This window comes from Panthera pardus, unplaced genomic scaffold (assembly GCF_024362965.1).
Source record: "Panthera pardus isolate Hobbes unplaced genomic scaffold, ASM2436296v1 HiC_scaffold_19, whole genome shotgun sequence".
NCBI classification, from domain to species: Eukaryota; Metazoa; Chordata; class Mammalia; order Carnivora; family Felidae; genus Panthera; species Panthera pardus.
In genome coordinates, this window is record NW_026526754.1 from 12,805,508 (window position 1) to 12,826,874 (window position 21,367).

The 21,367-nt window shown below is 50.7% G+C and overlaps 1 protein-coding gene and 2 non-coding genes across 3 annotated transcripts in view; 1 reads left to right on the plus strand and 2 right to left on the minus strand.

Annotated features, from left to right (window-relative positions):
- Positions 1–2,609: 2,609 nt before the first annotated feature.
- VAC14 (VAC14 component of PIKFYVE complex) overlaps positions 2,610–21,367 on the plus strand; it is a 102,035-nt gene continuing 83,277 nt past the window's right edge. Inside the window, exons 1-9 of the mRNA XM_019455336.2 lie at positions 2,610–2,998; positions 15,508–15,658; positions 15,974–16,141; positions 16,930–16,992; positions 17,579–17,686; positions 18,213–18,322; positions 18,610–18,716; positions 19,673–19,807; positions 20,281–20,433. Of these exons, the coding sequence (XP_019310881.2) occupies positions 2,895–2,998; positions 15,508–15,658; positions 15,974–16,141; positions 16,930–16,992; positions 17,579–17,686; positions 18,213–18,322; positions 18,610–18,716; positions 19,673–19,807; positions 20,281–20,433 (1,099 nt within the window). The 5' untranslated portion in view covers positions 2,610–2,894. The remainder of the gene's footprint in view (positions 2,999–15,507; positions 15,659–15,973; positions 16,142–16,929; positions 16,993–17,578; positions 17,687–18,212; positions 18,323–18,609; positions 18,717–19,672; positions 19,808–20,280; positions 20,434–21,367) is intronic.
- Positions 12,532–12,602, minus strand: TRNAG-GCC (transfer RNA glycine (anticodon GCC)). The gene has a single exon. It is a non-coding gene; the product is annotated as a tRNA-Gly (tRNA).
- TRNAG-GCC (transfer RNA glycine (anticodon GCC)) lies at positions 13,209–13,279 on the minus strand. Its single transcript has one exon. It is a non-coding gene; the product is annotated as a tRNA-Gly (tRNA).

The window sequence follows — 21,367 nt, forward strand, 5'->3', positions numbered from 1 at the left end:
GTAGCCTATGTAATAACAACCAGGCATCGTGTGGCTACAGATGAGTTACAGCTGTGAACTGTGTGTGCAACCAGGTGTACCAATTATCCACTAGTGTAGAAAGAGTCTGACTGTAGCAGGCCTAGCCAGGGCTGGGCACCAGGGTCAGAGAAGTAAGCATGCAGAGACGGCAATGGTGGCCTTGGGCTTCATTCTCAACACTGCTGCCAGCCCAGTAATGCATACGTAACCTTAACTAGTTGGCATTTTCCAAGAGAGCAGAGAAAAGAAACCACCTTTTTTTCTCCAGAAATTTCTGAACTAAAGGTAGGACAAAGCATTGGCTTGGGCCTTGAGTAAAAAACTGGTTGCTTAGCAACCTAGTCCAGAACATGATTTCAGGTGAAAAGAGTTCCTTCTAGTAAAAACATTACTGTTACAATTATTAAAAACTGTATCTCATTATGACCCTTGGGAAATTCAGTTCACCTTTAAGAAAAAGCCAAACCAAACAGCAAAAGAAACAGATGAAATACTATATTAGATATGGATCCAGTGGAAATGAATACACACTGGAGAAATAGATCCAAATAATCCCCTTGATTTAATTTTCTTTCATTGACTTGCATCAACCATCATCAAAATCCTAAAGACATAAACTTTGCAAAGACATTTGGAAATGTCCTTACCAGTGCTATTTGGTATCAAGGTAAGAGGAGGGAACTATTAAGCAAAACATTTTCTCTGGAGAGGAAATCTCAATTTGGGGCAGTTTCAAATTGGTGGTTCACCCCCTTCATTCACTGGATTGTGTCAGCAAAGGTTTTAAAAGTTGTGAAAACCCCACCAATACAGGAAAACAATTTATTCACCGATTTTTCCAGACAAAATTCCTCCATGACTTACTGAGTTTTGGGTTAGCTTTTGTATTTATTTTCTATGGCTGCATAACAAATTACCACAAATCTAGCAGCTTAAAACAACACAAGTTTCTTATCTCACAGTGTCCATGGATCGGAAGTCCAGAATGAACTGACCTGGGTTCTTGGCTCAGGGTCTCACAGCCTGAAATCAGAGCTGCATCTTTGTCTGGAAGCTCAACCAAGAAAAGATCCACTTCCAAGCTCCCTTGGTGTGTTGACAAAATTCATTCCCTTACAGCCCTATGATTGATGTCCCTATTTTCTTGGCAGCCGACAACCCTCTGGAGACCACTCTTGGCAACTAGAGACCATTCTAAGGTCTTTACCATGTAGGCCATCATAGTAACTGTTTTTACTGTGTACTCTTCAAGGCCAGCAGGAGAATCTCTCTGCCACTTCAAATGTCTTCTGACTACTTTTAAGGGCTCATCTGATTAGGTTGGACCCACACAAGAAAATCCCCCTTTTTATTACCTCAAAGTCAACTGATTAGGGACCTTAACTACATCTACAAGATCCCTTCTGCTATATAACATAATTATTGGAGTGACAGCGCATTGTATTTACAAGTCTTGTTCACGCTCAAAGGGAGGGGATTATACAGGGTACGTACCCAGAGGGTGGGAATCTTGGGAACCATACTGGAATTCTGCCTACTATATCCCCTCACTTGTGTCCTATAGATTCCTGTCTATGGATTGAGGATAAGACTCTATTTTCAACTTTGTTATCAGATTAACCTGCACACTCTACACTCATTAGAAAAAGTACTGTCATGTGTTTATGTTCATATTTAATACTCTTTGGACTCCACTGTGGTCTAGCCCTTGTCCTAAAATCCCTGTCCACTACGGGAGCTTACAACAAGGAACTCGGTCTGATGCATCTCCCTGTTAGCCACAATACCTGCATAAAATGCTTTAACACTTTTTACCACATAACTTCAACTTCTGTTCCACCATTTAGCGTGACACTCAAAGCACTTGGAAGGGCTGCTTTACAGTGGATCCATCTGGAGACCTGCACTCAGCAGATTTGGGGCTTCTGCTGCCTATAACCTAGCTGTCTAAGAATCTAAGCATGGTAAACACTCTTCCGAGTCCCAGATGGTAGGGTGAAGGTCACTGTTGGTGCCTGAGATTCTAGATAGTAGGTAGTACTGTTTTTCATTGAGAATTTATTTTAATATGTTTTAGAAACATATAAAAACTATTCACACCATGATCTTAGCACATAAGCAAGACTAAAGTCGGAATTAAAGATTTTTGAAAGTTGATCGGAGAAAATTATTTTCTTAATAATAGCACAAGTGTCTAGAATATGGCGAAAATCATGACGGTATGACTCCAATTTGGGAAACATTGCCATATGCGAAACTGGTGAGTAAGTAGTAAATGAACTACTGGATTCGGTAAGTATTTATTAAGTTACGCTAAGTGAGTCAGGTTCCATGAGCCCCTTCGTGCTCAAAAACATACACAGAAGCCACCACGCGCCTAGCGGGCCACGTGCGGGACCGTGAGCGCGTGGGATACGCGTCCCACCAAGCATCCCCAACCACACGCGAGTGGTGCGGGGAGGAAGGCGGGAGCGAGGAGAGGAGGTGGAGCCTTGTGGGGGCGTGGACAACCCACCTGCCGCCTGCGTGCGGAGGCGTGGCCGGCGAGGGGCGGGTCCTCGAGGCGGAAGGCGGAAGCGGTTACAGAATCACATGATCCAAATAACATGGCCGCTGCCCCTTGAGCACTGCCGGTGCCGGGCGGGATCGTGAGCCGTTGGGCGGCCGGGAGCAGGTGTGCGGGGGCGGGGTCCAGGCCCGGGTTCCGAGACGGCGCGCGGAGGTAGAGCTAGGCAGGCAGGCGCAAGGCGGCGTGGTCCATGAGCCGGCGCCAGAGGCAGCGCGGAGCCGCAGACTCCCCCGGCCCCGGCGCCGCCCGGGCAGCCGCGGGCTGAGGAGCCGCGGGGCTCCGGGGAGCGCCCCGAGCTGCCACCATGAACCCTGAGAAAGACTTCGCGCCGCTCACGCCCAACATCGTGCGCGCCCTCAATGACAAGCTCTACGAAAAGCGGAAGGTGGCAGCGCTGGAGATCGAGAAGTAAGAGCCGCGGGCACCCAGGGTTGGACGTGGGGAGCAAAGCCAGGACGCCGCCCTGGATTTGCAGGGTTCCTGCTGCTCGGGGGAACTCCTCACGCCTTTCCAGCCAGTTTTAGGCCCTTAGCGCAGTGCAGGAGATTAGGAGTCCCAGCTTTGCTTCTGATGGGATGTATGACTTGGGCCAAGTTCTTTAACCTCCGGGTGCCCCAACGGACTACCGTGCTAATAAAGCGACAAAGCCTATGTGTAGTGCTTAGCACAGTGTCTGGCACGCGGCGCGTCTTCAGTGTGGTCTCCATCCAAAATCAGCAAATCAGAGAGGGTCCTCTGTCATGGGAGGGAAATGGGAAGCATGAAAATTTGCTAATGATGCCTCATTTCTCACCCAGCTTCTGAGAAGTGAAAGGGACTGTTAGGTGACCAAATGGAGAAAACAGATCCCAAACATCGAGATCTCAAGACTCAGAGGGCTGTTTATCTCTGCCATATCACCCTTCCCTGCAGGTGGAAGTAGGAATAATTTGACCTTTCTTGCTTCTACAGTCTTATTACATGTATGTGTAACCATGACCTGACATTTTGCTTTATTTCCCACAGCACAAAACAAGATGTTCAACCGGGAATGTGTTATTAAGATTTTCTGCTATTATTTTACGTTTGTAATTTTTTCCCTAAATGTCTGCGATAAAGGCAGGTGGGTGGGTGATTTCAGAAGAGTGGAAAGAAGCAGGCTGTGAAACTGAAAGAGTGCCCGGCTGGCAGTCAAGACACATGGATTGTAGTGCTGCCTGTACCCTGTCCAGTAGGGTAGCCACTGGCCACGCATGGCTATTTGCATGTAAATTATTGAAGATAAAATTTAAAAATTACAAATCCAGTTTCTCAGTCGCACTACCCATATTTCAGATGTTCAATAGCCACATGTGGCTGTTGGCTACCATAATGGACAGTACAGGTCTTAGAACGTTTCCATCACTGCAGAATATTGGACAGCTCCTATCTAGTCCATGGTGTGGCACTCATTCTTGGACCTTAGGCAGTTGCTTAACTCAGGATTTCGTAGTCTCAACACAGCTGACATTTTGGGACAGATAATTCTTGGTTGTGGTGAGCTTTCCTGTGCATTGTAGGATTTTTAGCAGCATCTCTGGTCTCTACTATCCACTAGATACCAGTAGCACTCCATGAGCTATAACAACCAACAATGTCTCCAGACAGTGTTTCCAGATGTGACCGGGGAGTGCAAAATCACCCCAGTTGAGAACCACTGCCTTAACTGCTTTGGGTTTTCCTTTCCTCGTCAACTAAACGGTTTGGACTTTGTTAGGAGGACTCTCCCATTCAGCACTAACATTTCAGTACCTCCAAAACCAGCTAGCTTCTTCTCTCATAAAGCACCACTTTCTTGATTGCTCTGTTTCTGAACTGCTTCTTGTTTATGCTCTGGCTCTCACTAATGCTAGCAAGTCTTAATGATGAGTGTCACTAAACTGAGTAAAGACTCAGAGCTGATGTATAGACGTGGCTCCACGTCCATAGGTTTTATTGGCTTTGAAGCTACCTTGACACCCAGTTTTGTCCAGCATGCAGTCTGCTTCTCAGGAAAGTCTGATTTTTACCATAGCTCGACTCATCTGTTGAGTCCTTGAATAGAGGTATTCATCTCAGCATCACTGTTGCCTCCAGCACAGCCCCTGTAAGTGCTCTCACTGCACGCTGTTCCTTAAGGGTTTTGTCCTTAATGGGGTTCTTGTTTTTATTCAGCTTTGCCCTTGATTGTGGGATTCAGAGAAACCTCCAGGCTTTAATTGGACTATGGACTCCTGAAGAGCGGAGACCCTGTTTTATTTATCGTCAGTACTTGACGCAGCATTTGACAGTCTGAGTGAATGGCCGTACATTTTCGGTGGGGAAATAACATTGGCGTCTAAGGACTTTGCTACCCAAAAGTGTAGCCCACACACTAGCAGCATCAGGATCACCTGGGAGCTTGTTAGAAAGGGATTCTCTAGCCTCACCCCAGACCTGTGGATCCGATTGTGCGTTTTAATAAGATCCCTGGGTGATTTGTGTACACATTAAAGTCTGAGAGCACTGGTGTAAAAGGCTCTCCAGTCTGTTTCCAGCCTTCTTCAGCCATATGTGGAATAAGGAATGCCTGGTTTGAGGTTTTCCTCTGAATTTAGTTATCACAGATTGCTTAGGGACAGATAGTGACTTGCTTATCTGTGTTTCACCAGAGTTTTCTGGTGTGTCTGTTTATAAAGACACTAATTCTGTTGGGTCAGGACCACACCTTTATGACCTCATTTAACCTTAATTACTTCCTTAGAGACCCTATCTCCAAATGCAGTGACAGAGAGGTTTAAGACTTCAACATATGGATTTGGCGAGGATACGATTCCATCTATAACGGTGATCATTAAAAAAAAAAAAAAAAAAAAAGTGATCATGTGTAAAGTGCTGTCTGCCCGTCTGGGGAGAGGAGGATAGTAAAGCTTCCCTTTGTGTGGTCATTGCACATATTTGATCTCTTTATTTTGCATGGATGCAAAATTTGAGCTAGGTAGTGGCATTTCACAGATGAGGAAACAGAAGCTCCTTGAGGTTAAGTAATCTTCCCAAGATTTCACAGCTAGAACCTGGATTAAAAGCAACAACAACAAAAAAGAAAAGAAAAGAAAAGCAAGTTCATCAGTCTCAAAAGGCTTCCCCACTACAGTGAACAGTTTTACCTACCAAGAAGGAAATTTCATACTTGAGCATCTCCATGGTTGTTCTAACTGCAACTTTTCCAGTGTCATCCGCTCAGTTGGACAGAGCCAGTACTGCATATGATTTTCCAGTGAGGGATTAAAATTCATAGTAAGAGGAGAGTGTTTTCTCTTTATGACAGGCCTCTCAAACACTAAAAATGAAGAGAGATGGGTGCTTGGCTCAGTTGAAGAATTTCGGACTCTAGAATCTCGAGAGTAGGCTGGGTTAAGTGACCCAAGATCTGATCGCTAAATGTGTGAGCCTGCTGTGCACAATCCTGGAGAGCTTTTGCCCCCGCAGCCTGACACCAACATGCCCACACAGTTTTCTAAAAGATAGGGCACTAAGGCTAAAATTTTAGAATGGAATATTTCAGGTTTGGTGGGCTCTCAGTTTCAGGGGACATAGTCACTGATAAGTCCTGATGAAAAGGTTGGTAAGACCCCAGGCTCTGCTCTCCAGGGGAGTGTAGTGTCGGGGAGAAATGCCAGAAGGCACTCTGCTAACTTTGGTGGACGCTCACTCTGCTGGGGTGCCGTGCCCCACACTGGTGGCAGGGCCCCCTCACTGCGGGCTGGGAGAGATAGTGCCCTTCATTGTAACTAGGGATGGGCTCAGTGTCAAGTCTCTTGTGTTCCTGAACTTTGAGTTCCAAAAAGCAGCAAATATAGGTGCCCCGGCCATGCCCCCTGAGAACACCAAAGCATGAGGTAGGGCTTGTGGGATCAGGGCTCCTGAATAATGCGTCCTTTGCCTGCTGGGGAGGGGGCAGGGATCTCTGGCGTTCTTTGATCAGATAAAGGTTAACTGTTGAGTTTGACCTGGCTCTAGAGCCTACCACCCCTGTGAAGAGATACTGTTCATCACCAGTGGCTTAATGCAAGCGTGGGTCAGAATTCCACCCAGCTCTGCTCTCCTTTAGCGGTGGAACCCTCCGCAGTTTACTTAATCCAAGGGTTATAGACCAGCAGCCATCGACTCTGTCCTGCTGGTAGACCTGTTTGGTTTGGCCTGAATTGTAAAGCAATTAAAAAAAATTTTTTTAATGTTTTATTTATTTTTGAGAGAGACAGAGACAGAATGCGAGAAGGGAAGGGGGCAGAGAGAGGGGGACACTGAATCCAAAACAGGCTCCAGGCTCTAAGCTGTCAACACACAGCCCAAAGTGGGGCTCGAACCCGCAAACCATGAAATCATAACCTGATCCAAAATCGGACGCTCAACCAACTGAGCCACCCAGGCACCCCTGCAAGGTACTTTAAATTGAGAAATGTCACAGTGACATTTGGGTTTGGGTTTGTGGCTTCCAAGGAATTGGAAGTGTATCTCTGTGGGGCCCACAGTCCCACAGAGCAGATAAGGGGGACCTCGGGGTCTCCCCATGGGCCAGGACATGGGCTCCCCAGGTTGCTTCCTGTAGTGGCAAGTTCCCAACAGCCTTTCCTCCCTTGGCCTTCTCCCTTGTATCTCCTGTTTGGCCCCTATAAGTGTTTGAGTTTGTGACCTCTGGTTTAATTTTCTGTGCCTCAGTTTCCTTGTGTTAAACAAAAATGCACCTTGAAAAGTAAAAAGGAGCCAGCCATGTGTTTCATTTATTTGAAAATTTTGTTTCTATGAAATAACTCAAATAGGCAAATTCATAGAAAGTGGATCAGGGCTTAGGGGAGGGGATTTGGGGAACATGGGGAGTGACTGCTAACGGGTACACTGAATTGTACACATTAAAAGAGCGAATTTATGGGGCATCTGGGTGGCTCGGTTGGTTAAGCATGTGACTCTTGATTTTGGCTAAGGTCATGATCTCACAGTTCGTGGGCTCGAGTCCCACGTCAGACTCTGTGCTGACCACGTGGATCCTCCTTGGGATTCTGTCTCTACTCTCTGCCCCTCCCATGGTTACACACATGCGCTCTCTCTCTCTCAAAGTAAGTAAATAAAAACATTTTTAAGTGAATTTATGACATGTGAATTATATCAGTTTTAAAAAATAAAACTGCCTGTGGTATTCTGTTGCAGTGTGAGGGAAGCACTCATTAAATGGTCACAGTTATTGTCACCTGAGATTCAAACATCTGTTGTCTTGGGCTCGTTTCTCCTTTATAGTTTGTCCACTGATCTCTCCAGTGGATGCTCAGTGTATCTTGTCATTTAACTCTAGGCCTTTTCTAAAAGTCTTTGGGCCTTTCTCAGAGGCGAACATTCCACTTTTCCCGTTCAATTACTGGAAACTGGTGAGCCAGTGGAAACCAAATTACTTAAATGCGCAGCAAAGCAGATGGAGATTTTTAGCCAGATAATCTTTGGGAAACTGCTGCCTGGATGTGCCATCTGAATACAGCGCATGATGTAGAGAATGGCAGCAGTGAGCACACTCGCCAGGACAGGAAAAGGCAGCCGCCCAGGGGCATGCAGGAAGCTTTACAACACAGAAATAAGCACAGTTCTGGATTTATCTTCCTATCCTTTTTGGAGCCAGGAGCATAGCAGACTCCCAGTCACGTTTAGTGAATGAACATGATCTCGTGTGGTGTGCGTAAGACCACAGTTTGTCTCTCTGATTCTGACTTTGCACTGAGACTGCTGTGTGAGCATGTGCTACCCAGAGCACATGACATGCCTTATCTTACTCATTCTCTAGAAATACTGTAAAGTTATTGAGATTAGTAGCCCCGCCGTACAGTCAAGGGCGTCTTCTCCGAAGACATAGAAATATGAGTGCAGTGGCTAAAACCTCTGCCACCTACTGGCTGGGACATTTGGACATCACCAAATAAAAGAGGGGTTGGGACTCAATGAAATAAGAAATGTTCATTCACTTGAGCATCCAACTCTTGATTTTGGCTCAGGTCACAGTCTCACGGTTCATGGGATCAAGCCATGCATCAGGCTCTGTGCTGTCAGCTTGGAGCCTGCTTGGGATTCTCTCTCTCCCTATCTCTGTGTCCCTCCCCTGCTCGTGCTCTCTCTTGCTTTCTCTCTCAAAATAAAAATAAAATTTTAAAAATGTCAGGGCACCTGGATGGCTCAGTCGGTTAAGCTTCTGACTTCAGCGCAGGTTATGATCTCATGGCTCGTGAGTTCGAGCCCCTCACTGGGCTCTATGCTGACAGCTCGGAGCCGGGAGCCTGCTTTGGATTCTGTCTCCCTCTCTCTGCCCCTCCCCAACTTGTGCTTGGTGTCTCTTTTTCTCTCTCTCTCTCTTTCTCTCAGTCTCTCTTTTTCTCTTAAAAATAAGTAAACATTAAAAAAAAATTTTTTTTTAATGTCAAGTGCCTGGTACCCAGTAGGTGTCCAACAAGCTGTAGCCGTGATATTTGCGGAGGGGGAGAAAGTTTAAATTACACAAGGCATGTAAAGCATCCAGCATTTATCACCTAGTAGATAGTAAGTGCTCACCAAATAGTTACTGATTTCCTGCCTTCATAGCAGAAGACCAGCTGTGGAGCGTTTCAGAACATGGCAAATGTGCACGTCCCCTGCACCCCCCTTGTGTGGTGGAGGACCGCTTCAGGGGTGTCTGAACACTGAACAGGATGGGGAAATGTGTGGAGAAAGCCGCATGTCACGTGTGGCCTCGGTTCTCCACGAGGGGTGTCCCCTCTAACTGGGTGTGTTCACTTTGCAGTTGAAGGGCTTTGAGAAGATGGGAGAGAGGAGCTGGTGTACAGCTGAAAGGGCGTGGACTTTGTGGTGCATCACGGATTCAGATCCTCTGAGGCCCCAGGCAGGGGACTTGGTCTCCCTGAGGCTCCGTTTCAAATCTGCAGGATGAGATGATGATCACTGCAGAAGCAGGTTGTTCTAGGAAATAACTGAAATACTCATTGTGGAGTGTATTCCCCAGGAAGGGGTTGATCACCAGTCCCCTGGGGCCTGTGATTGTCCCTGTGCTGTGTCACAGATGCCAGGGGGTCCAGGGAGGGGTGTGGTTGTGCTGCTGAGATGGTTTCCCTTTTGCCTGATGGCAGTTCCCAACATGTCCTCCCCTGTCTGGGGCTCCTTCTCTTAAGGAGGGGGTAGTCAGCGTGGCACTTCGCGCTCTTGGGGACCGTGTCACAAGCTTGGAGTGGTCACCTTGGGTTTGTGCCTCTGGGGAAGGAGTGTTCATGCCATCCAGCGACACCTCTGACCACGAGAATGGAGGCAGTAGCCTCTAGAGGACCCGTGATCAGCCTGGGTTTCTAACACTTTTTAGAGGGAACCAGACAGAAACAGACCGTTCTTCTCTGGCACATAGAACAGTAATGCCTGTGACCTTTACGTCAGTGAGGGTCCCAGAAATTTGTGATCTGAGAGTTTCTGGGCCAAATATTAACATCAAAAGTAGTGCAGCTTCAGATCCCGGCCTGTGGCTCGCAGCCTGTGGATGAAAGAGGAAACAATGTGGTCTTTTGAAGAGAGACTTGGCCTGAAATCGGGAGCGCCCACCCCTGGAGTTTAAACTCCACTTACTCTGCCTTCCTTTGTAAGTTGCGTTTTCTCTCCAAAGACCTGTGTGTAGTCGAGAGGCAAGTCCTGTTGACTGGGCCTGTTTTGGAGCACCTCGAGAGGGGTTAGGGCACCCCTTCACCCCTTGGCAGGTGGCCTTCAGAGCACACTGTGGCTTCTGCGTCTTTCCCCAGCCATAGCTCTGGCGACATGGTTGATTGGGTGCATTTCACAGTGTGCCTTTGGGGATCCCAGTAATGGTGCCCTTTGCTCCTCCTGACGTGAATCCTAACACTCAGGGCTTAGGACCACCTAGATACGGTAGTGGTTGAGCCAGCAGGTTAGGTCTAGAATAGTAGGCCGCTTTGTGTCATGCATACAGCAGCGTGGGGCTCCCTCCAGGTCTGCCCTGCAGTCTGTGCTGGCTGGTTCCCCATATGCCGTGAGCAGAGTACTAGCCTCTGTAAGGGCTAGCACGAGAGACCCAGAAAATTGTGCCCCCACTCTGTCCTTCCGGCCTTACCAGGGAGCTGTGGAGATAGAGATGTACACGAGGAGTCCATGACATTGGCCAGTGTGTTGCTGGGAACAGAATGAGAGGGTCACTGAGTTAGTCTTTCAGTATTCAGTGGAGGAGTGATCACTTTCTGGGATGGTCAGGAAAAGCAGGGGGTTGGATTTGAGCCAGACTTTGAAGACCGGGTAGGATGTGGAGCAGGGGCTGTCCTGGACAGGAAGGTACACGGGGGTGTCTGGGGAGGGATCGAGCAGGGCCCAGGTTTACAGTGTGAGCGTGGGTCTGGCTAGAGTGGACAGTTCTGCTGGGCAGCGGGCAGTAAGACTAGAGAGGCTAGCCTGGGCCTGTTGTGGTTGCCCTGAGTGCCAGGTAAGGAGGGCGGGGTTGATTGGTGAGACAGTTCTTCCTGCTGTGGCCCTACGGTTGACCCACAGGACCAGGCCCACCGCTCGCTAAGCTGATGGTATATTGGTGAGTGCATGTTCTCATGGCTTTCTCTCCAGGAGGATCCATTGTTGTCTTGTTTCCCTGGACATACCCCTAAGTGTGTGGGGTGCGGGGGCCTCAGGACTTAAACAGGCCATCATTTTTGCAGTGGCCTGGGACGTCCTATGTTGAGCCCTGGAAGGATTCAGGGTGGGGAGGCCTTCTAGCTGGTGTTGAGTAAATGAGAAAGGTGCTCCTGGGGCTGCGGAGTCAGGGGGGGAGTACTAAATATGAATGTCCTGCTTGTGCATCTCCTGCCTTTGGGAGACCCTGGTGCTCATACGCCCTGACACCCCAACATTAAAGCCCCGTGCCTCACAGTCTCTTGCCAGTCTCTGTAAGCCTTCAGATTCTTCAGAGCTCTCTAATGGCATTCAAACCCTTACCACCTGCCCCTGCAGGTTACTCTCACCTGTGGCTCCTTACTGCCACCAGAATTAAATGCCAGTTACTTTGCCATGCACATGACTGGGAGTAGCTTCTCTGGCCCTGTCACCCACCTCTCTTCTACCCGTGTCCTTTGCTCTGCCAAACCAAATGCCTCTCACCTTACTCTGAGCCAGTGTTCACGCTGTTCCCTCTGTGTGGGCTGCCTGGTCCTGGTCAGTTCCAGCGAGAATACCGCTCATCCTTCAGAGTCCCTCTCAAATGCTGCCCCTCGCGAAGCCATGCCTCATCCCTCCCCACCAGATGGCAGGCATGCTCACTCTTGCCTGCCCTCCTCGCCTCAAGAGCTTGCCACCAGAGCATTTTGTCTCTGCTTTGCAGGCAAGTCTTGTGTGCGGTCTCGTTTCCTCCCCAGCAGAGAGCCCCTCACGGCTGGGAACGGGTACCCTATGCTGGCTGCAGAACAGGGAAGAGTGTGCCCTTTCCAGGTGCTCAGGGACCTGTAGTGACCCTGGAACAAGCAGACAGGCGATGCCATGGTTCCAGGATGGCTGTGCTGCTGGCACAGCCGGATCTTCTGCAGGCGCCCTGCAGAAGCGTCAGGGATGTGCTTAGTCCCGCTCCATGTTCTGCTCTAACTTGTCCTGAGCAGAAACACGGCCTGGCTTCCTCAGGAGTGCTGTCGGCAGCCAGAGTCCCCAGGCAGGCTCTCTGGGCAGGAGCACGTGGTACAGCTGCTTCCCGTGGCTTTGGTGATCCCCACACCCTGGGCCCAAGAACAGGGAGAGACAGGTTCTGGATGTTTATGGAATTCAGGAAACTGAGTATTTTTTGCCAAAGATAGTTAGAACTCATGCTAAAAACAAGTCATTCTCAGTTGTCAGACTGTACTCACATATTCTTTAGGTGGTGTGAAATCTCAAAGCCAGTCTTCTAGGGTTAAAAGAATTTTGCTGTTTGCATTGGCCGGGAATCGAACCCGGGCCTCCCGCGTGGCAGGCGAGAATTCTACCACTGAACCACCAATGCTCCAGCTGTGAGCAGCTGTGTGCACACCTCCCTTTAACCCTCGTCCTGAGCCTCCTAGTAGATCTGCTGATTCACAGAATATAAGGCCAGGCTCTGATGCTGCCACATCAGCACAGCCTTAAGAACAACATAGGCTCCAGAGCTGAAGGAAGGAGGTAGAGGGGTGTGTGCATGGGTGGAGAATGGGGAGGGAAAGAGAGAGAGAGAAGTTGCTTTGCCTTCAGACCTCAGGACAGAAACTAGAGCTCGAGTCCCTCCTCAGTGGCAAAAAGCACTTGGAGGCTTTGGGTGACTTTCTGCCCCTTGGATGTGTGGGTTTCCCCATTCCATGCTTCCTGTGTGCTGAGCTGTTTTACAGTTCTCAGGTTTCACCCCAGCTTCCCGCTGGAGACTGGCCCAGTCCGAGTCCCTCACTGGTGCAGGGCGTGAAGGCCTCGATCCCACAGCCACCAGTGCCTCCCTGGAAAGTCCAGCTGCTCCCGGGGAGTGAGGTCAGATTCATAGCACCCTGAGCTGCTGCAGGTCAGCATGGTTGAGGAGACTGTGTTCTCCAGCAGGATCTCTGTGGGAGGGGAAGCCTGCCAGGAAAAGGCAAAAGAGCCGCGCTGCATTGGCCGGGAATCGAACCCGGGCCTCCCGCGTGGCAGGCGAGAATTCTACCACTGAACCACCAATGCTCCAGCTGTTCTCTAACACCTCTGCAGGGCTTTTCTCGAGTGGCTGTGTCTGTGGATACTCCGAGCAGCGCCTGCAGGTCACTGCGCCTCACCTGGCCGGTTTGTCCAGTTTGGGAAGCCAGACAGGCATACAGAGAACCATCCTTGCTGGGCCTTATTAGACTGCTTTGGGAGTGCAGGAGCCTACAGAGTTGGCATTGAAGTTACACCTGGAGGCCCTGGGTGCATCCACAGCCTTCAGCCCCCTGGGGTGGGCTTGGTGGAATCTCACCCTGTAAAGATAGAGAGAGAGACACCTCACAAGGCCGTTGGTATACCAACTTCCCGAAATACCCATCCCTGCTCCCACATCCACCAGCTTGAGAGCCAGGCCTGTTTTGTTCACCTCTGTGCACACAGCGCCTGGCACAAAATAGGTGCCCCATACGACTTGCTGTATTAAGTTTTCGTCAAACTGTGTCAACCCCTCATTGAACAACCTTTTTGTAGGAGTGGTCTTTGCCTCATAGGGCCGCACGTTTATTTTTGAACGTCTCTAATTACTGGCAGGTTCCTGACACGGACCTGGAGCCACCTAGACTAATTGATACCTTTTGGACTTGACTGTCCTTAAAAGTCTTCGAGCCAACTTGAGACCCCCATTTATGTGGCAGGCAAGCAGTGTCCTGCCATGATGGACACAGAGCAATTAGTGAGTCCAGGCGGCTGCTTCAAAAAGTCTATTTTGTGTAGACCGTCAGTCCTTTGGCTGCTACACTGGTGGCCATCCCTCATGCTTGGATGATGGGATGGTCTCTGTCCATCTCACAGCTTCTTAAGACATCCACTTCAAAAACCATGAGAAGCTGTTCTATTACCCATGCTGCAGGATCCATTCTCCCTAATCTGAGATGGCTGGAATGGCCATAGCCAGCCATCCTGGTAGATTCCCCCCTGCTGCTCTGTTCTCGGGGGCCCCAGATAAGCTTGCCTGGCTCCCCCTCCTCGCCTTGGCTCATTCATCTCCTCCTGCCCAGAACACTTCTGTCTCCCCTCTCCCTGCCTCCTTCAAGGTCTGGCTGCAATCCCACTTTTAGAAAGATATCCCTGACACCCTGGCCATAGCTCCATCGGTTATCTGGGGAGCTGGTTATCCATTCCCTGAGACTGGTCCCTCATGGAGGCCTCCCTCACACCTCCCTTCTCCCTCTTAGCCTCAGGCCCCAGTTGGAGACCTTGGACATAGACCTGCCCTTCTTGCCTCCCGTGTTACATGGGTTCCTAATGCTTTTCTGTCTGATATAGAACAGCCCTTCCCTGCTCTTTCCATGCCTCACCTATGTCTCAGGCCCTCTTTCCTGACCCTGACAGCTGTGATGTTCCACGGGGATTTCTTCTGTTTTCTGTCAAACCAGCCCCCACAGCCTAGCCTCTCCAGGCTGCCACCAGAGATACCTAATTAAAACATAGACATGAGTGAATGAATGAATGAATGAATGAGTGAATAGGTAAATCATAGATCATCCCGTTGCCACATGACTATCACCTTGACGGTTGCTTTCCTTCCACAAACCAAACTCTTCCTCCTCCTTTAAATACATTGTGTCTTTTCAGAGCTGTCTGCCTCTGGCCAGTCTCTTCCCTGGGCCTAAGATGCCTTGCCCTTTACCTGGAAAGTGCCTGTGGGTGTTTTTAACATCTGACCCAAATGGCACCTCGTATTCAGCCCATGGCATTTTTCTGGCTTCTGTGGTATCATTGGCACCACGTTGTTACAATTACTTGTTTGCGTGTGGATCTTGCCCATTGCTCTCGGACCTGATTCAACGCTATCCTTGGAGATGACACAGACACAGAGAACGTGTTGGGTGCAGAAATGAAGGGTTGAGCAAGTGTTGAATAGAGTTGGTTGACCAACTGACCATGTTACAATTTTGGGTCCCCAAGAAGACATTCCCTTTCATTCTCTCAGAGCCCCCAGATTCCCAGAAATGAGGTAGCTCTGCCATCCCTCATTCTGTTGTACACAAAGGGAAACTGCGACCCAGAATAGGGAAACAATCGTGAGCCAGCCAGCGCCTTCTAGTCGGCGGGAGAGCTGAGGAGGGCCCACCCTGAGATGCGTGACTTCCGATTCCTCTTTCTGAACAGGCCATCTCATCTCCCTCCTGTATCCCCGGCCCCCGGAGCCAGCCGCCAGGGAAGCCTGACTCCACTGCTTGTTCAGCCCCTCTCTCCTGTCTCTCCAGGCTGGTCCGGGAGTTCGTGGCCCAGAACAACACCGTGCAAATCAAGCATGTGATCCAGACCCTGTCTCAGGAGTTTGCCCTGTCTCAGCACCCCCACAGTCGGAAAGGGGGCCTCATCGGCCTGGCCGCCTGCTCTATTGCCCTGGGCAAGGTGGGCCTTTCTCCTGGGGGGACAGACATGGCAACGATGACCTTCGCTCTCTCACCCCTGAGACCCAGCAGGGTGTTGCAGACTTCTGCTTTAGTGCCATTCTCTCCACACCTAAGTCTAGCAAGGCTGGCTTTGCAGCCTTGCACCCTTCTTCTGTGGCATGGCTCCTAGTTTGGAGGCCGACTTGCCAAGCGTCTGTAAGGCCAGCCCTCACACAAAGGCCCAAGCCTCACAGGGGCACTGGGATGTCGACTGGGTGCTGGGGGCCCACATCCTGACCCATCTTGAGCTGTTTCTCCTCCTGCCCCATTGCAGGACTCGGGGTTGTACCTGAAGGAGCTGATTGAGCCGGTGCTGACCTGCTTCAATGACGCGGACAGCAGGCTGCGCTACTATGCGTGCGAAGCCCTGTACAACATTGTCAAGGTGGCCCGTGGTGCCGTGCTGCCCCACTTCAACGTGCTCTTCGATGGGCTCAGCAAGGTGAGCGCCCCCCACTCCAGCCAGGCTGAGCCCACCCCACCCGCTCACATGACCTTTGGGGCCTTGAGTGCTTGGGTCCCTTTCCCCAGATGCAGGCAGAGCAGGTAAACATGGGGCTGCCGGGGCGACTCATCCGTTGAGTTTAAAAATAATTTAATGAGCTTGTGTTTATGTTGGATTTTTTTCCATTTCTCTCTTAATTGATTTGTACTGCATTTTATCAGAGTGTCAGTCCACCATGGAGTAGAGGGAAGAAAACAGTTTGAAAAGCCCTCACCTCCCCTATAGAAGGTGGAGACGGTGAATCCATAGTACAGACTGTATTTCCGCTACAAGGGGAGCACTGGCCTATAAGCTGTAGAAAAAAACCCTACTTACAAAGGCAGTGGAGCCCCTCACTCACCCTCCCGAGCACCTCGCTCAGCCTCACGGGGCTCTGCTGACCACCATAGTCACATCCAGGGTACCAGCCTCCAGGAGTGGAGAGAAGACCCAGCATTTGAAGATTGGAAACCCTCAAGGAAGGCCAGTGGGAACCAACCACCTGACCTGGTGGCAGCAGGTCTCAGAGGTCCCTGAACAGAACAGGAAGTCCACCGCATTTCGGTTCCTTAGCCGGGTTCCGCTTTGCCTGTCACTGCGTCCCCTACCTTTCTTCAGTTTTTTCTGTGGAAGGGGTGCCTGTTCAGTATTCCAAGCTGTGCCAGGGCCTTGGCCGTGGGTTTTTAGTGGGTTCTTTGTCTTATGTATTGACTCTGACCATCTCTCTTTTTCTTTCCCTCTCATAGTTGGCTGCAGACCCGGACCCCAATGTGAAAAGCGGATCTGAGCTCCTAGACCGCCTTTTAAAGGTAGTACTTGGTCCCCACTTTTAGTTTGGAATCTGTTTCATCCATCTGTCTGTACAGCTTATGAATTCTATCACTGGGGCTGCTCTTCCTGATTTTTTAAGTGTTTCATTTATGTACAGTCGAAGTGATTCCGGTGTACAGTTCTGTGACAAGCGTGCAGAGTTATGTCACCAGCACGATCAAGATACAGAAACATGCTGTCGCCCCAAACGCCCCCCTGGTGCTAACCCCACCCAAGGCGGAGGAGGCTGCTCCCCACCTCCCATCCACCCCCCGCACCCCCCCCCCCAACCAATGACAGGGGGCTGCTTATGCTAAGCTCACCAGGGCATTTGATCCAGATCTAGGGTTTTGCCATAGGATTAGTCCTCTTTGCCTTGATTCCTGCCTTTACTCCAGCATTTTTGCTTGTCCTTTGGCCTGTGGGAGGGTGGATGCTCCAGGACTTCTCCTACCTGGCACAGGCCCTGCCCATTTTCCTCTGTGGCCACCTGACCCCCAGAGCCAGTCCTGGGCCAATAATTCGGTCAGGTCAGGTGGCCCTCGGCCTCTGGCTTTCCACAGCTCACGTGCCTCTGACCCACAGGACATTGTGACGGAGAGCAACAAGTTTGACCTGGTGGGCTTCATCCCTTTGTTGCGGGAGAGAATTTATTCCAACAACCAGTACGCCCGGCAGTTCATCATCTCCTGGGTAAGAGCCAGCCTCACGACTTTTTTCTAGCTATAATGAGCCTCTGATTTAGTAAAATCTGTCCCCTGGCACACCCTGGGCAGTTTGTGTGGCTGAGAGAAGCCTCATTATTATGCCTCTAATAGCCAGTGACATCAGGTAATCCAAAATACGTTTATTCAGCTCTTCCCCAAAGCCATGGGGGTCATGTTTGCCCCTGACAAGGATATGGTTCTTTCCTTGTCCCAAGAGATACCCCTATTTCTCTTTGAAGCCAGTGGTGCTACTTCTAGCGGCCACACCTCTTCAAGCCTCCTCTGTCCTTTCCAGTGTCTTCCCTTCTCCCTGTGGCATCAGGATCTCCTTGGAGTTAAATCCCCATCCTGCACGTTTAACCCACTCTCTGCCATGGGGCACCTGGAGGGCCATGAAACGCTGTCTCAGCAGGGCCGCCTTCTCCCCACCGTGTCCCAGAGCACCGGAGACAAGGAGATGAAGGTTCTCAGGCTGGTATAACTTTCCCTTCCGGTTTCTTCCCCTCGGTCAGATCCTGGTTCTGGAGTCCGTGCCAGACATTAACCTACTGGATTATTTGCCGGAGATCCTGGATGGACTCTTCCAGATCCTGGGCGACAATGGCAAAGAGATTCGGAAAATGTGAGTGGAGACGGGATGGGCCGCTGCCCCATGCACACACGCACCTCACATCCAGCAGACAGGCAGCCGCAGGAGATCAAGTTCATTCTTTTCTTCCTGGTTCATGTGCTTCCTGCCTTGAGGAGCAGAGAGCTCATGAATCCCCATGCTCTGGAAAACAGCCATCCGGCAACTGTGAATGTAGTCCCCTTCTCGGTGGCCCACCCAGAGCAGAAGTGGGTGTGGGTAGAGGCGCCTCCAGCCCTGGCTGGCGTATGCTATTTCCCTTCCCCTTCTCTCATTGGTAGGTGTGAGGTGGTCCTTGGAGAATTCTTGAAAGAAATTAAGAAGAATCCCTCCAGTGTTAAGTTTGCTGAGATGGCGAACATCCTGGTGATCCACTGCCAGACCACTGGTGAGTGTGAAGGCCCCATGGCCACTGCCATCTCCTCAGAGTCAGAAAGAGCCCTGGTGGGAGTATGAACCAGCACACCATTGGACCTGGGGCAATAGAGGGGTGGGTCCTTGTGAGAGAGAGATTCGGTTCCTCCATCAACATGGAGGCCCTTTTGGTTGGTCTGACCCTGGAATAAGGTCTGGAGACCCTCTTGCTGGGAAGCTTGACATTTCACTGTGAACTGAAAGGCTTTGAGGTTGGGACTGTGTATCCATGACCTTCTGCTGAGTATCAGACCACTCCAAAGTGTGACCGCCTGACACAACAGCCGCTTATTATTGGTCAGGACTCTGTAAGTCAGCTGGGTGGTTCTGTTCCCCTGGGCCAGGCTTGGCCGCCCTTGATTATGCACCTGCAGTCAGCTGAAGGGTCATCTGAGGCTGGATGGTCTGGGATGGCCTCACTCACACCTGGCGGTTGGCTGGCTGTCACCTGAGAAGCAGGGACAGTTGGTCCATGCGTCTCATCATCCGGCATGCTAGCCCAGATGCATTCATATGGCATCAGTAAGGTCCCAAGACACATTGTAGAGGGGAGCATGGCTTCTGGAGGCCTGGGCTTCCACCAGCCACGCCATCACTTCTGCCATCTTTTGGGGGCCACAGTAGCAAGGCCAGACCGGATTCAAGCTGTGAGGAAATGAACTCACCCCTTGATGAGAGGAGCTACCCAGCCCCTTTTCGGGTGCAGAGGGGTAGAGAACCATGGCTGCTCTTCTATGTACCACAAGATTGCTGTTCCTTCCCGACCTGGTACCTGCGTGTTCCTTTGGAGGGCGAGAGAGTATCAGTGAGGCTAGAAGCCATGCAACCCCTGGCATCCCCTCCAGTCCCATCTTCCGGGCCTGGTCAGTGGGAGGGAGTGCTCTGGCCTCTCGTGCTGACCCTCCCGGAATCCCCCAATTCCTCTTCCAGATGACCTGATCCAGCTGACAGCCATGTGCTGGATGCGCGAGTTCATCCAGCTGGCTGGCCGGGTGATGCTGCCCTACTCTTCTGGGATCCTGACCGCCGTCTTGCCCTGCCTGGCCTATGATGACCGCAAGAAAAGTATCCTTCACCCTGAAGAGAGGAAATGGGAGCAGCCCCTCAGGAGGCTGTCAAGTTGCAGGACCCTGATGTGGGGGATGGAGGCTCCCTTAGGATCCCTCATGCCTCCAGATAGCCCCTGGCACCTGGAGAGCAAGCGGCAGAGTGGGACACGGACTGGGAGCGCTGGGACAGCAGCAGGGACACAGGGCTAATACCGTTGTCCCCAAACCTCACCTGGTTACTTCCAGCTCTGAAGCAGCTCTCCCAGGTCCCACGGCTCCAAGGCCCTCATACTGCCCTGTCTTGGGGTGTGGGGGTAATCCTGGTGGTAGGAAGTCCACCAGGATGTGTCCTATGAGAAGACAGGAGCATTTCACGGGAACTCCATTCAGACTGCCCAGTAGTCCCCCTCTGGACAGGACTGATCCCAGTGACCTCGGGTTTAGGGAACACCCCCTGGATGGGGCTACTCCTTACATCAGTGGACTCAGGCATCAAGGAGGTGGCCAACGTGTGTAACCAAAGCCTGATGAAGCTGGTCACCCCTGAGGATGACGAGCCTGATGAGCCGAAGCCAGTGGTGCAGAGGCAGGCAGAGCCCAACCCCGAGGACTCGCTGGCAAAGCAGCAAGGGACAGCCAGTGGTGAGTAGGCCCTACCTCCCGCCCCTCATGCCTCCCAGGCTTGGGGTCCTGCTTCAGCAGCCAGGGCTACTTTCCATATGTTACCTGATCTAACTCTGGTAACAACCCAGTGAGGCGGAAGTTACTCTTCTCCCCATTCTACAGATGGGCACAGGGAAGACCAGTAACACGACCAGGGTCTGGCAGCTACTAGGTGGCAGAATTGGGATTTGAATCCTGGCTGTCTGCCTCCAAAACCCATACTCTTAACTCATACTGCCTCAAAGACCGTTTCCTTTTGGAAATCTTTTTCTGGGTTTGGCTACAGGAAATAGGAAGGTTTGGAACATCGCAGAGGACAGACTGCAGGGCTCACGTGAATCTTGGCCGCAGACGCCCGGCCACCTGGAGGCCAGCTGCCTTCCCTGTGCCAGCCGTTCCCTGGGCAGGAGGCTACAAAAGCTGCGGGTGCAGTTTATTCAGTCCTTGGGGATTCTACTGCCGAAAGCAGTGTCTTTGGCAAATGAAACGGCTCTCTGCTGCCCTTTCACACTCTTTCAGCATTATTGTCTCATTTATAACATAAAGAAAAGCACTTTTATGTCAGTTAGAGTCTGGAGTTTAACTCTCTAAATGTTATCTAGAGCTCTGTTTTTTTCTTTGGGAGGCCTCTCTCCTCACTGAGAGAGCACTGATCAGCTTCGGATGACGTTCTCCTTTGCAGAGTCAGCCAGAGAGTAAATTGATGCAGAACCCACTCAAATTTTTAAGACTAACAGACTCAGGTCTGGAACCTGAGTTCCAGGAGCCCAAAGAATTTCTGAAACGTTTCTCCTGTTGCCGTTCTCAGGCTTCTCTTGAACATGTGAGCTGTGTGTCAGGCACGTGAGCCCCACGGGTGTCCTGTCCTGGGTTTGGCTGGCAGAGCCAGCAGCGGTCCATGCTGGACCAGCTC